At 39.2% G+C, this 14,017-nt stretch overlaps 1 protein-coding gene across 2 annotated transcripts; it reads right to left on the bottom strand.

Annotated features, from left to right (window-relative positions):
- Positions 1-230: 230 nt before the first annotated feature.
- Positions 231-10,332, bottom strand: LOC145479308 (transmembrane protease serine 9-like). 2 transcript variants are annotated; one of them, XM_081457639.1, is made up of 11 exons: positions 10,259-10,332; positions 10,070-10,165; positions 8,648-8,877; positions 7,803-7,983; positions 6,943-7,135; positions 6,542-6,694; positions 5,308-5,592; positions 4,777-4,973; positions 2,917-3,109; positions 1,702-1,863; positions 231-1,148 (listed from the first exon to the last, which is right to left on the bottom strand). In XM_081457639.1, exons 1-11 carry the CDS (start codon positions 10,308-10,310, stop codon positions 758-760), a joined length of 2,133 nt encoding a protein of 710 aa, XP_081313765.1. In that variant the 5' UTR covers positions 10,311-10,332; the 3' UTR covers positions 231-757. The 2 variants fall into 2 exon arrangements, with proteins under 2 accessions (XP_081313765.1, XP_081313766.1); XM_081457640.1 differs by lacking the exon at positions 231-1,148 and having other exon boundaries at positions 1,698-1,863.
- Positions 10,333-14,017: the final 3,685 nt, after the last annotated feature.

The raw sequence follows: 14,017 nt of genomic DNA, 5'->3' as shown, positions 1-14,017 counted from the left end.
TAAAAATAACAGCAGCAGCGATACACAGCGTCTATTAAAGGATTTCTTCAAGTGCAAACAAAAAGTTACCTTGACGGCTAAAAATAGCGCTGATTCGTCCTGATTTCTCCAAGCGAAACCCAGCTCCGTGATTTACGTACGCCACTAAGCGAGACTAAGAGCATCACTGCCGGATCTTTTCATATGGGAGTTCACCCCTCCCCTCCCCCCCCCCTCCTCCCTCCCCCTCTCCCAGACAGATCATTGACGCTTACCGAACTCTGGAATTTCTGCAACTTCCAAAAACACCTGCGAGTTAATCCATTCTTTTTTTTTTTTACTCTGCCTCATGCGAATACCCTTACTAATTATTTTGTTACACTTTCCCGTGCTGAGCAACTGAATGTACGTCAAACTTTGTCAGTGCTTTAGTGATTTATTTCAATCATCGTTTTAACTGCTGACATGCCTCTTAGACTTACAGCCGTTCATTTCTTTCACCTCACAAAGGTTTTTAAAGGCACATGATTATCAAGTCCTACAGATCAATTTACATTAATGTCTTGGCAAATGGTTTATTTATGTGCTATCTCGTATTTTTATTATTTATAGCCAGGAGCCAGCCTGACGGTATATAAATACCTTTGCTAACCGTAACAATTCGCGTACGCGCTTTCATCTTCATTCGCAAACGGATTAAGTCAAGAGGCTTTACAGAATAATGGTTTCACTATTATCATTAATCAGTTCCCACAGATCATCGCCCCATCTTCAGTGCTTAATTGGCGTTGATTTTGCTTTTGATCCATTTCAAGAGAAACGCAACCCGGGCATAGACACCAGGCTGGTTGGGTGCAGCACAGCCGTAGCCCCAGCTGGTGATACCATGGACGCTGTAACGACCATCGCTGCCTTTACACACCATAGGCCCACCACTGTCACCCTGGCACGAATCCTTACCTCCTTCCGGATAACCTGCACACACCATGGACTCATGGATTTGATTTTTGTATTTTTTCTTGCAGTCATCTTGTTTAATTATTGGCACGTGAGCCACTTGTAGCTTGTCTGGTTGTCCTCCACCCGATTTCAGGGTACCCCAGCCTGTGATAGCGCATGATTCCCCAGGGATTGGATCCGAAGTAGGAAAGCATGCGAGGCCAACGTAGCTTGAAAACGAAACAAAAACAGGAATAGCATTTCAGATAATAGGATTATTGATGATAACGAATACAAATACAACACTACTGTTGCTTGAAGTGATGGCCAGTGAGCAATACACTGCGACTATATGAAGCCATGATTGATCATCGCAGTTATATACGCAGCTCAGTTGGCAGAGCACTGCACCGGTATCGCAGAGGTCATGGGTTCGGATCCCGTTCAAACCTCAATTTTTTTCTTCTTTTTTTTTTTTCCAGGCCTTCTTTCACAGCTGCTTAAGCTGCGTATATAACTACGACGATCAACCCACGGCATGTCTTCGTATCTTTCACTGCAGTTCAAATGTATGATATTTTATATATTTACTTATACACTGCAAATTGCTTAGTAAAACATTCTAAAACTAAAAAATATCTCTTAGTCGGCGTGTTGGACTATGTATTAAATGGGTTTTAATTCATGCACGCCTTGCGTGTCTATGTTTTAGAAAGTGCAGGTGACTGTTAGCGACAAACCGTTGGTGACAGATCTATTGTAGACCAACTTACTCTTCCTTACCGGTCCAGATGGGCAGGCCTGTCAAGTTTTAAAACTGCAACGTCATTATGCATCGTGTTTGAGTCGTAGTTCCCGTGCATGATGATTTGTAAAACTTTAAACTTCTGTTCGTTCGAAGATGTTGCGCCAGCGTCACTTTCCTCACGATAATGTGCACCCATTCTAAATAAAGGCATGAAAAAGATCAGTCTAACCGAAATACTCTTTAAGGTTAGTGTGGATTCTAATCGAAAAACTGCAACGAACGAATTGATGCGCGCCATGTATTTCATTCTTTTTTGTTACGTGCCATAGTACTAAGACAATCAGCAAATTGTTGCTGCCGCAGTGAGTGAGCATGCAGCGAACGAACGAGGCAGCAGATCTAATCGGTAAAAAATAAAAAAAATTACAATACATGGGCCGGCAATCAACCTCTTTTGTTGCAAAACGCAAGGAATTGTGGTCGGTGGTAAAATCAAAGGCGCAATGAACTGTGGTTATGCGCGAATGGAAGAATTAAGATGCGCTGTTTTCCATGTGCTCTCTTCGATCGATGAAAGCAGGGATGAAAGCTATCGGGAACAACAGGAACACAACTTATCAGTCCATAATATCCAACCAAAACGCTATTGTGAAGGTAGTGAGTCAAAGGCACTCGGCCGCCGTGCTAGAGAATCGAGTCAATGTTCAAAATTTTATCGTTTGATTCTATTACAGCTCTTAAAACCGGATGAGTAGAAGTAAACCAGTTGCAATAACTCAGGTGAAAAAGGTTCAACGTTGTATTTTGCTACTGATGATGCCTTTCTGTGTAAAATGCCACAACAGCAAGCAAAATCCAGGTGGAAGCGTGAGTTTCGTCCGTAAGAAAGCTCTGAAAATGTAATGAAGCTTAATGCTGCTGATTGCTGAAATCCGAGAAGTTAAATAAACCGCGCAGTTTGCATGTGTTACTGTTACCGACGATCTGAGTTCTGTATGGGGACAACCCTGCTCTGCATTGACACTTTTTATATTCTCCTTCCCTTCGGCAGCATTTTGTACCATTTAGGTAAACTAGTTAACTGTTGCACCTCTTGTCGATCTGATCTGAGGGGCCGAAATTGTGCCTCTTTCTTTCTGAGGGAAGAATGCTTGAACAAAGTATGAAAGCTAGTGTTTGTGGCTACCAGAAACTCGCAGCGACAGTGAGCTTAGCTAAGGAATAAAATGCATCCTAAGTAACATCCTAACCTAACCACGATGTCTTTAGGTTTCGAGCCATCCACGCAGTGAGATGCAGTCATTACCCACTGTCTGTGCACTAAAGTTCCACCGCAGAACTGAGAACCTCTTGGACTCTGTAGAAGCGCCTGCCAAGGCCAATCACCCACTCCAGCTTCCACGCCCCCAACAATCCTTGAAGCAAATCCTTTACCGCACCCGTCTGTCAAAAAGGTTATATCAAAAGTCTGTTACTTCGGTCGACTCATTGGTTTTGGAGGGCATGGAACTTTTAACCCCCAGTCGTCTCGAAGGAGCGGGAGCGGACCCATCAATGAAAGGATTTTTCAGAATTCTGAATTCGAAAAGAATTTTTACTCTGTGAGGCTGACACTTTCAGCACAGGTCTCCTGCCATCTAAATATGAGAGTTTCTATGGGAATGTAACGATCTTTTATAACTGCATGTTCGACATATGAAAAAGAGATTCAATGTAAACGGCTTACTTTGACTCCTCTTTGTGCTACTTGTGTTTCCGTGTCTTTTGGGGGCCGTTTAAAGGAAAGCGATTCCAGCGCGTTTTAGTTTCACTAAGAGACGGAAAAAAAACAGCGAAACTAGAACTCGCTGGAATCGCTTTGAAACGGCCTCAAAACGTCACGGAAACACAACTAGCACACAGCAGTTGTCGCGACTACAAAGACATTGATCTAGTTCAATAACATTTAGTTCAGTTTTTATACGCTTTACGCATCTAGAATTGTGGTGAGGTGATAATGATGTGAATCGAGACCTCGTGTTTTTCTGTGTGTTGGTTTTTAGTCGCCATGTTGATGTAAACGTTTTTGGCGGAAATATAGTTCTCATTTTTGTAGCTGTTGGTCAGTTTGGTGATCGCATTAGGCGACAACAGTCAAAATAAGACGTTCTTATTGAATATCTTTTCTACATTTCGAACTTTTCTACGATCGTTACATTCCCAAACAAACTCTTCTATTTACGTTGTTTTACGCCACTGATTGCAAGATATTAAAATGTTCACGGCTCCCAAGGAGTTTGCATGGGAGACCTGCGTTTTCATTTCCTGATGTTCTGAAAAAAAAAAAAACGTGAACCCAAAATGGCGGATCTATGATGAGCTTTCATCAAAACGCGAACTAATTGGAGTCATTGGGGCGGTTAAGTGCAACCCGCCTCTCATCCTCCACCGAGGTGAACAATAAATTTACGTGAGCGGCTAAGAAGTAATTCATAATTAATAATTTTTTTACAGGGAAATTAGTCTTTCTTCCTACATAATTCAAACATTATCAAATCACTTAGAGCTTGCAGTCCCAATTATTAAATAAAGCTGGCGGAATAGTGAGACCATTCGCATTGCTTGAATTGCCAAGGCCGCCGAGTTGGTAAACAATGTTGGAGTAGAATTCTAACTCAACTAACTAGGCCTTAAAATAAGGATTTCCAGTTATTTCTTTATGTATTAAACTTGAGGCTGTAGAGAAACCACGCGGACTAAATTGTCATTTGAAACTTGCAGTTGTGTACGCACATCTATCAAGTGTTTTTTCAACAATTTCGCGTTTCTACAGCCGAGCAAAGGCGAATGCCCCCATTTTTGTGTTTTCAGGAAGTTAATTGTGCAATGATGTTGCTAAATGATATTCTGTAACTTTCGGGAAAAAAAACTAGTATTGCACGGTAGCTCAGTCAGTCAGATCATAACATTTGCGTTAGTTACAAGCAGAATTGTACTATAAGGTATTTTAGAGTAGAGCGCCGTGAAGATCTGGGACAAATATGGTAATATTTTACGAGAACATCGCAAGTTTCTATGGCCGTTTGTGCCAGCTAATACGTGCGTCTAAGGTTTACATATAACCATCTGACCTTGTGGTGGATTTGTTCCAGGCACTGGTGGCATCGTGGCTGGTGGAGCTGTTGTAGGTTTTCCCGGTTTTCCTGGTTTTCCGATTCCTGCCTTTTTCTGGATCCAGTCAATAAACATCGACACCCTAGCATACACTCCGTACTTTTCTTTGGCGGCGCAGCCATGTCCCCAGCTCGTTACACCGTGCAGGTAAAATCTAATTACAAGGTAGAAAAAGGTTGGTAGTCACGCGTTATCTACTAGTATCTGAATGGAAACCAAAATAACAGAACCTTCTATGCCAAGGAAGGCAAGTAAACTGGACACAGATTCAACGGTACTTCATATATATATTCTCTTTCTGACATCATGTGAGTTCCATTTCAGTATAGTTATTACTTCATCCTCTGCAGTTTTTATACCTTAGCAAGGTATGCGATTTGAATGTAATTTTGCCCTAACTCAAGGGCTCGGCCCACATATATAGTCTACGCGTTTTTTATCTTATACTGCTCGTTTTCAGTTATGGGGGGTGGGACAAACACTCATACCTTTCGACATTACCATCCTTTTTACCGCAGACAAATGGTCCCCCGCTATCACCCTGACAAGCATCCTTTCCACCTTGCTTAAGACCAGCGCAGATCATACTGCTATCAATAGCCTCACCATACGCCTTGTTACATACATCATGGGAAACAGCTGGAACTTGCACTTCATGTAACACGCCAGGTTGTGAACCTCCGGATGAAGTCGTACCCCAGCCTGTTGTCCAGCACATCTGTTGATCGGCTGGCTTAGAGAGAGCCTCCGGAAGGCATACTAGATTCACTTTGCTGCGTTCGAGATAGAACAAGCATTAGCGCTAATGTAGCCTGGTCAAATTAGCACTACCCATCGGACAAAAAGCCTTATAAATCGTCTTTCAGACACAGATGAGCAAAACAATCTGTTCTCATTCAGATAGTGTGGGCATCCAAAGAAGAGCCCGATACCGCACTGTGTCAGGAACAGCTGCGGACAAAGCTACTATGTATGTTATGCACTGTCCTTTGGACAACATAAACATGGTCTCTTTTTACATTATTAGAAGTTTAGTTTTTAGAGTTACCTTATGGACAATACGTCTTATGTTGCATTCTGCTTGATTGTCTTGCACTGGTTTTGTCATCATAGAATCAAAACGGGTTTTAGAATGGAATTACGTGTAGACCAGTTTCCAGTGTTTAACCTGACCTCGCTTACATTCGTATATACATACATGTACATACCGGTCAATTGATTGAGTTCGTATCTTCCCGTGAGGAATAAAGTGATGTGACGTATATATGAAATAATTCATAATTGCTATGGTTGTAGATGAAAGTTCCAATGGCTTAAATTGGAAAATTTACTGCGATGATCATTCTTCACTTTCATCTACAACGGCAGTTCAAATATGAATTATTTCATATATACTTCACATCATTTCACCGTCCTCACGGGAAGATATGAACTCAATTAATTGACCTCGCTCCCAATGTGTGGCTTCATATATAGCTCAGTTGGTAGAGCATCGCACCGGTATCGCGGAGGTCACGGGTTCGAATCTCGTTGAAGCCCTGATTTTTTTCAGGATTCTTCTTTCCAATTGCTCAAATTGGAAAATTTACTGCAATGATCATTCTTCACTTTCATTTACAACCGTAGTTCAAATACGAATTATTTCATATATACTTCACATCTTAAAAAGAAACTACCGTTCACAAAGAATGACCTCTTGCAGGTTAAGTCTACAGCTTTTACCTGTTCAGGTTGGCCTTACGTTCTAACTTCAGAAGTGCGACATCGTTGCTTTGTGTTCTCTTGTTGTATTTTTCGTGAGCAATGATCTGAATAATCTTAAAGTCTTGGACAATTGCACCTGGTTTTTCACCTTTTCTTTTGTGTGCTCCTAGTCTGCAATAAATACATGACAAGAAACAGTGGAAATAAATAGTGGAAATAATGGCTTGAAAAATTTATCAAGGAAACGCTACGCTTTAATGAAGATTATGCCTTGGACTAGACCAATGAACAATTGTTATTTTACGCTTTTAACTAAAAGAGAAACCAATTTACAATGGCAACTTTTTTCCAAAATCTACGAAACTCAATAAAGAATAGCAAATAGTACATATTTTTTTTCTTTTCACCGGCCTTCTTACCTGACTTGAACGCTGGCAGTGCTCTCCCCATCGATACAATGGGCAGCGGTCAACACCCACTGAGGTGAGATCAGCGAGCCTCCACAGAACTGATTCTTTCGCTTATCCATCAAAAGCGCCTGCCAAGGCCATTCGTTATTCTTTGCTGGGTTTCCACCTACTATTCTTTGGTTTCCTTTAAGCCCACACGAGCCTGGTCAATAAAGATATCAGATTTGGTGAAAAAATTAAAAGTGCCGACGAAAATAACATAAATGAGCCAGAATGACAATCTGTAAGTCTCGTGCGAATTATTTTCTTAATCGTACCTTGCATACATTCAGCTGCGCCTGTTGTACAAGCGGCAGTCAAAACCGAACTGTCCTACCGTAACGACACGGTAATAGCCTTTTCCTGCGCAGCTCACCAAAAAGAAAGACAATGCTAAAGTTCCTTTGGCCTCTTCTACTACTTAACTCAAGAATTCTGGGTTAAATTTGACGAGGAAGAACATGAAAATAACACAAAAGAACACAACTATTATCCTACCTGGCAACAGCGATCAAAGAGCGAGTTGCCTGACGCGGTCGACCCAATTTCGGCGCCAAATTAAAAGTCAAAATGTTTCCTATTTTTCCCTTTTTTAAAATCTGATAGGTTTTTGTTATTATAAATCCCTTTTCGCGAATATTAATGCCATCTCCAGTGAGAAAAATTACTTGACTTCAAAGCTTTTTGCGTAAGATGCATTTGACGTCAGGACAGTGCAGTTCTTCCGCCGCCTGCTGAGTCCTGATTGGTCAATTCAAATTTCAGGTGTACTAGCCGTACGCAAGGTATGTTATGTTTGTTACCATTGGAAAGAGCTTATCCTTATGTACCTGTTGGTGGAGCCGTACCAGGCACTGGCGGAGTGTTTGGTGGTGGGGGAGTTGGATGACCTGTCGGTGGCGTCGGTTGACTTGTCGGGGGACTGGGTCCGCCGCAACTATCAGTGAATGATATGCCATCGATGGCTATGGAACCTCCCCTTTTTTTCCCTCGAACACCGTAAATCGTAATCTGAAAGAAATTTCGGTAGAAAACCTAACAACGGAAGTGACCAGCTCATAAGGAACTTACAGTTTAGTACTAGTATTTTCTCACAATAAATAAAAACATTTGTCATCTTTTCGCAATCTTTCCTTAAAGTCGTCGATGTAGAAGTTAATTGCATCAATTCATGCTTTTGATTGAAGTTTGGCATTATGTAGCTTGAAGGGACATGACAACGATAACGTTGAGTCAATAAACGACCATTTTGCAATATCCGGATATCATATAAAAAGCTAAAACTAATATATTGAACATGGTTTATTGCAATAATAATAATATGTGACTTCAGGATGGACACTAACACAATAATCCAACTTTGTAGGTGTTACACTTAAGCCGCCTCGCCCACACTATGCCGGAGAAATTTGGAAACGCAACTTTATTTCTACGGTTAGGCCTAAAGTCTACATTAATGCATCACAAAAACGGAGCTTTTCGAAATCGATGACATCAGGAAAATCATGTGATTTCCCTGGCCAAGGTTTTCTCAAACACAAATCCAAAAATTGTTTCGTTTTCAATTTTTTTTTCCGGGATATTGTGGACGGACGGTTACATTTGATGCGTTTTTAGAGTGAAAACTCTGTTTTCAAATTTCTCCGGCGTAGTGTGAACGGGATCTTAAACGCACCTTCCTTTTTGCTTTAGTGACCTCGACTTGAGCCTTGTGCCAGTCAGTATCTTTAGGTCCTTTGAGCTCCAACACTAGCCGACCCATGTCAACCCTCACCTCTATCGAACCAGCTCCGTTTCCTCGCATACTATACCAAAAGGTCAGACATGTATCACCCTTGAATTTAGTGTAAAGGCCAGCGTTATCATCGAGCATGCCTTTGCTTGCGTCCATGGACATAAAGTAACCTAGATCCAGTGTTAAAAAGAACATAATTTATTATTTTTTTAGGTATTGATGAACTACCGGGATTCTTCAAGAAATCAGAATTATAAACCCTATTCATGGCTGCCAATTAAAAATTCTTTTGTAAGTAGTAAAATTAGCCCAACTAACCTCGTTTTTGAGTTGATAATTCAAACTGAGAATTTTTTCTCTCAAAGGAGGTTAGTTCGGCTAAATTAAAAGAATTTTAAATTGGCTAAATCTATGTATTAAATATGTTTCTTATATAATCTTCATGGAATGCTAGCAGGAATTATTGATTTTTTACGTTCTCTCGACAAATGTCCCTATTAGGTACTAAGTTTAAGGGAAATGAGGTGAAACTGCAAGTCCAGGAAAAGGCCGTGAGCCAGTGAAGGATTTCGCACGAAAAACGTCAGTAATAGGAGATTTTTGGTAGTATATTGTTGTGGATGAAAATAGAAAAACATTTTATGCGTAATTTCTTTCTCTATAGTAAACCGTACTTCGTGTTACCTAGAGTCGACATAGCAAAAACTTGTAACGCGTATATCATTCTCTAAATTAAAAAAAAGCAAAGTCTTCTAGCTACAATTTTTCATTCATGATGTCCGATGCAAAGGCCAGGAAGGACAGGAATTAACCAGAGCAAGAGAAAAAAAACTCCAAAAGCCTTATGTGCTAAGAAACAAAGGGTTGCTAGAACGGAGTTAAAATATGAAGGATCACAAACTTGGAATAAAAGTGTTATTTTTTTCAAGATGCACCTTCTATCCGTTGAAAGGTCATAGATGCGATTCCTGTCAAGGGTTTCTTTGTCCTGCGCCCAGCGACAAACTGAATACATTTCACTTACGTTTAGTTTAAAAAAGTATGTATATTAAAACATCATTGAGAATCCAAAATAAATACACTCAGTGTGTATGCATGTAACTGAAGATGATCGATGATCAATCAAGATATGTTTTGCAGACGGTGGTTGCTTATCAGTTATTGTTTTTCTGCTGAGCTTGAGACTGGCAATAGTAGAATTAGTATTCTCGTTCTTCTCAAATTTGTGAAGACTGCGGTAAAGATCCCGTTTCTAATCAGAAAAATAATCTAGCAGAAAACGTTTTCTTTTTCATGTGTTTTGAAGTTTTGTATTCGCGGATGAAGGAAGGGAATGTTATTCAGTCTAGACTTTTGACTAACCTTTTCCGGTGTGAGAAAATCCCTGGCGACGATTCCATTTTAAGAAACTATTGCAATCGTTTATCCAGCCACATTTGCCACTCTCAAAATCACAATCTTGACAACAAAGAAAAATGTTAGAAACAAGAATGAAAGAAAAGAGTGAAGTACATCAAAATGACATAAAATAGAATCAATTCTGCCGCTTACCTTTAGCCGCAAGTGAAACTACCAAGGAGGTTAACAGAATGAACACGAGCATTGTGCTGGTTCTTCCCAACAATTGTAACCCTTTACCGGGCAATGAATTATATATAGCGACCTTGTAAACTAAACACAGGCTGAAAACATTCATTATTATTCACGTCAAATATGGATACATTAAAGTTATTTGCCAAAAAGGTCCACAACATTAACCTCTATTGGTTTGCTGTGAGCAGAGTTTAATTTAGTTCAGTTTGTTTTTCCATTCCTTGTTGGCATGTTGACCAATAGCTGTTTTGTACACGACGTTGACGTAGCAGTTAGCTGCAGTTCTTTAAATCATTTTATTATGAAACAATCATTTCAAAACAAACCACCCTAGAAGGGTTCATTTAAACCAAAAAGAGACCTGAAATATAAGTATAATATTAACTGAATATATTACATATATACTAGGAACTGCATAGTAGAGAGAAAAGAGATTTAAAATTTGTATCGTGCATATAATTTTTGTCTAACGGACAACAAACATCACTAAGCGAAAAGTCCTCTGCGAGAGTATGATATTTGTACCAATACTAATTTTGAAATATCAACCTTGCAACGCTTGCTTCATCTTGTTTACAACAGAAACACTTTTGATGGTTTAAAGGGCCATCTAAAAGATAAAATGTGTTTATCTTAAATGTCACGCTCAAATTTATTTTACAGCAGGCTGGCAAAATAAAACTGACTCGTAGCCAGATATAAAAGCAACAAGCCATTTGCCTTAATGCACCATCTTTGCATTGTGTACTTCGAAAAAAGTGTTTTACTTCTTGCCCCTTTGTTTGTCATTACAACCACTTGACAGAAGGGCTATTTCTTGACAGATCTCTTAACTCTTCAAACGAAAGACAATAATGTTACGATTAAAATACATTCAAATCAGAATCAAAATTTCAATGAATAAAATTTTCCTTATTACACTGGAAACCCAACTGCAAAAGAGGGACGTAGCATATTTTGATGTACAGGCTGGAATATGTTCTGAGTTGTAAAATTTTCACTACATTACACATCAAGTGCCCTTCTGGCAAGAGCTATGTAAACACCATAGTGATGTCGCAATTGTTCATTTCGTAAATACACGCCTAAACATCTTTTCAAGGGACAAGGATTTCATTTTGTTATATTTTTGTATAAGTTCCAGATACAGCTGAATAAACTGGCGTCTCTTCGCGGAATTTCAAAACAAAAGGAGGGATGATAGCGAAGTAGCTTTTTAATGATCTGTTTACATTACCTCTGATTACTCTAATATAGTTGTGATAGATTGTTTGGATCAGTTTTTGGAATGGCAATAACACGAGAGCTTTTACTTTAAAGTGGTGACAAACAAAAAGTTAATCATCACTCAAAATAACTCAAGAGCGCAATTAAAAAAATGTTTGATATTTGTACAAAACGAGTGAATTCACTCAAAGCAAGGAAGTTAAGAAAAAGATGACCCTACTTATAATTACAGATCCAGATTGTTAATTTTTTAAGTTCATCCAAATAACACTTTATTAAGATAAATGCCTGGAAATGGGAGAGAGATGTATATATTTATGATCATTAATCTCTGGTTCAGAGATGCATTCTCATCATAATAATATTGACTCGTTCAGGTTTCCCATCCTCAAATTTCGGGACCTTTCCCTGTATCGTAATATATATCGACAACACATTTTATAGCAGACTCGATTAAGGGGACGATTGTTGCAAATTTGTTTGTCCAGAGCATTTGACTTTATTGACCATTTTAAAAACTCTGATATAGCTAAATTAACAGACCTTTTTGATTTCAATTTATGAAAAGCCGGAGAATACACAGTTGTTAAGTGTATTTAAACTGTTAAGTGAAAACACGAAGTATTGGTAACACGTCCTCCCTCAACTGTGTTTAATACACAAACTAAAAAGGCACTGATATTTACTATAACTAATTAAAACCATGGTGAAGAAAAATCTACTTATTAAACTGAACTTAACCATTATAAGAAGAAAATAATAACTTTTTACTTGAAAAGCCATCCGGTTCATCCAATCAGCAATGCGAACCATCAAATTTCAAAATATATGTTTGCTGGGAATGAATAAACATAAATAACGTTCATCAGGGTTCCTGTTGGATTGCACAGATAGCCGTTGTATCGAAATCGCAAGTTATGATCGGCAAGAAGAAATGGTCGAAGCGATCGTGAACACTACCGATGCAATAAAACTCAGTGAAAAAAGTAAACTTTTCTGAAAAGTGTACTTTAGGACAAAACTGAAGCGAGGGGAGTTAAAGAAATCGGTGTAGACACAGCTGTTTCGTGTAGAATTTCGACGATACATTTGTGAATTTACAATCTTTACTACCCCATGTATACACTTAAGTTGCACCTAAAGATTCGGTAATAAATACGAGCTGAGTCAACTGCGGTTCAAAATCTACTTGAACACTTGTTGGCAGGCTTGTATTATTTCGCGAATTTGTCATCTAACGCGGATATTTTATTACATATTTTAATTGGGACGTCTTTCATGAATACAAGGGTAGATAGAGAATGTTTTATTTCTATTCCCTACGTCTTCCTAAGAACGGAAAGTGATGACATGAATTTACAGCGTAACGTGAGCAAACTTCTTTCCTCCCCAAGCCATTTCAAAATCTGCGACAAAACATTTGAACATTTTGAAAAAATCTCTATCCAGGACTATTTTCTACGAGAAGAAAACGTGAATTTATTGAGTTGTTTCAAACCGATGGGTGACTGATATTACACAGGCCATTCGAAGATCTGGGACAAACCATTTGAACGTTTTAAAAAAAATCCCTATCCAAGGCTATTTTCTACGAGAAGAAAACGTGAATTGATTGAGTGGTTTCCGATTGGTGACTGACCTTACACAGGCCATTCCAAAAACTGGAACAAACCATTGAACATTTTGAAAAAAAATATCTATCCAAGGCTGTTTTCTTCGAGAAGAATAGCGTAAATTGATCGAATGGTTTCAAACCGGTGTGTGGCTGATGCTACACCACAGAGCTTAAGGTTTTAGAACTACAAGAACTGGCACTGAGATATTAGTTAACAATTAGACTAGCTGCGAGCGGGGATTTTGTATTGACGAAGTTAACAAGGTGCTGCAATCAGGCCTAACAGTGTTTCGTTTCAAGCTAGAAAACACTTTAGCGCGTATCACTAACCATGTTACAAAGTTCTTATTAATTTTGTGCAAGTTATTACCACAGCTTATAGCACGGATGGTAAATACGCGCGATTCCGCTTTTCAGAGTAAAACGCAACATTGTTGCACGGCAAGCTAATGACTCATTACTCTTCAACTCTTATTCTCGCAGATTAAAACTGAATAACCAATAACTTCTTTATTTCTTTTGTCTTTATTGCTCTTGATATCTTAAATACACAATTCATGTTCTCATCATCTGGTCGAACCAGTTCCTGAACTTGGCAACTCGTGCAAACACTGTGTATCGTTCATTTGCAGAGCATCTCGGGGAGCCCCAGCTCACTGCTCCTTGTAGTACCCAGTTTCCAGCCGAATTCTGACAAACGTAAGGGTCTCCACTGTCTCCATGACAACCACTAAGAACAGTTCCGCTTACACCACTGCAAATCATGTTTGCGGTGATTTGCAAAGATGAGCCTCCTACACGACAAATATACGCGTTAATTAGAGTTACATCATTGATGAAAAGCAGTGTCAAGAAAGCAAACTTAGTGGTACGAG

Source organism: Orbicella franksi, chromosome 2 (assembly GCF_964199315.1).
Source record: "Orbicella franksi chromosome 2, jaOrbFran1.1, whole genome shotgun sequence".
Taxonomy (NCBI): domain Eukaryota; kingdom Metazoa; phylum Cnidaria; class Anthozoa; order Scleractinia; family Merulinidae; genus Orbicella; species Orbicella franksi.
Note: the sequence above shows the minus strand (reverse complement) of the source record. Positions and strands in the feature narration are given on the sequence as shown.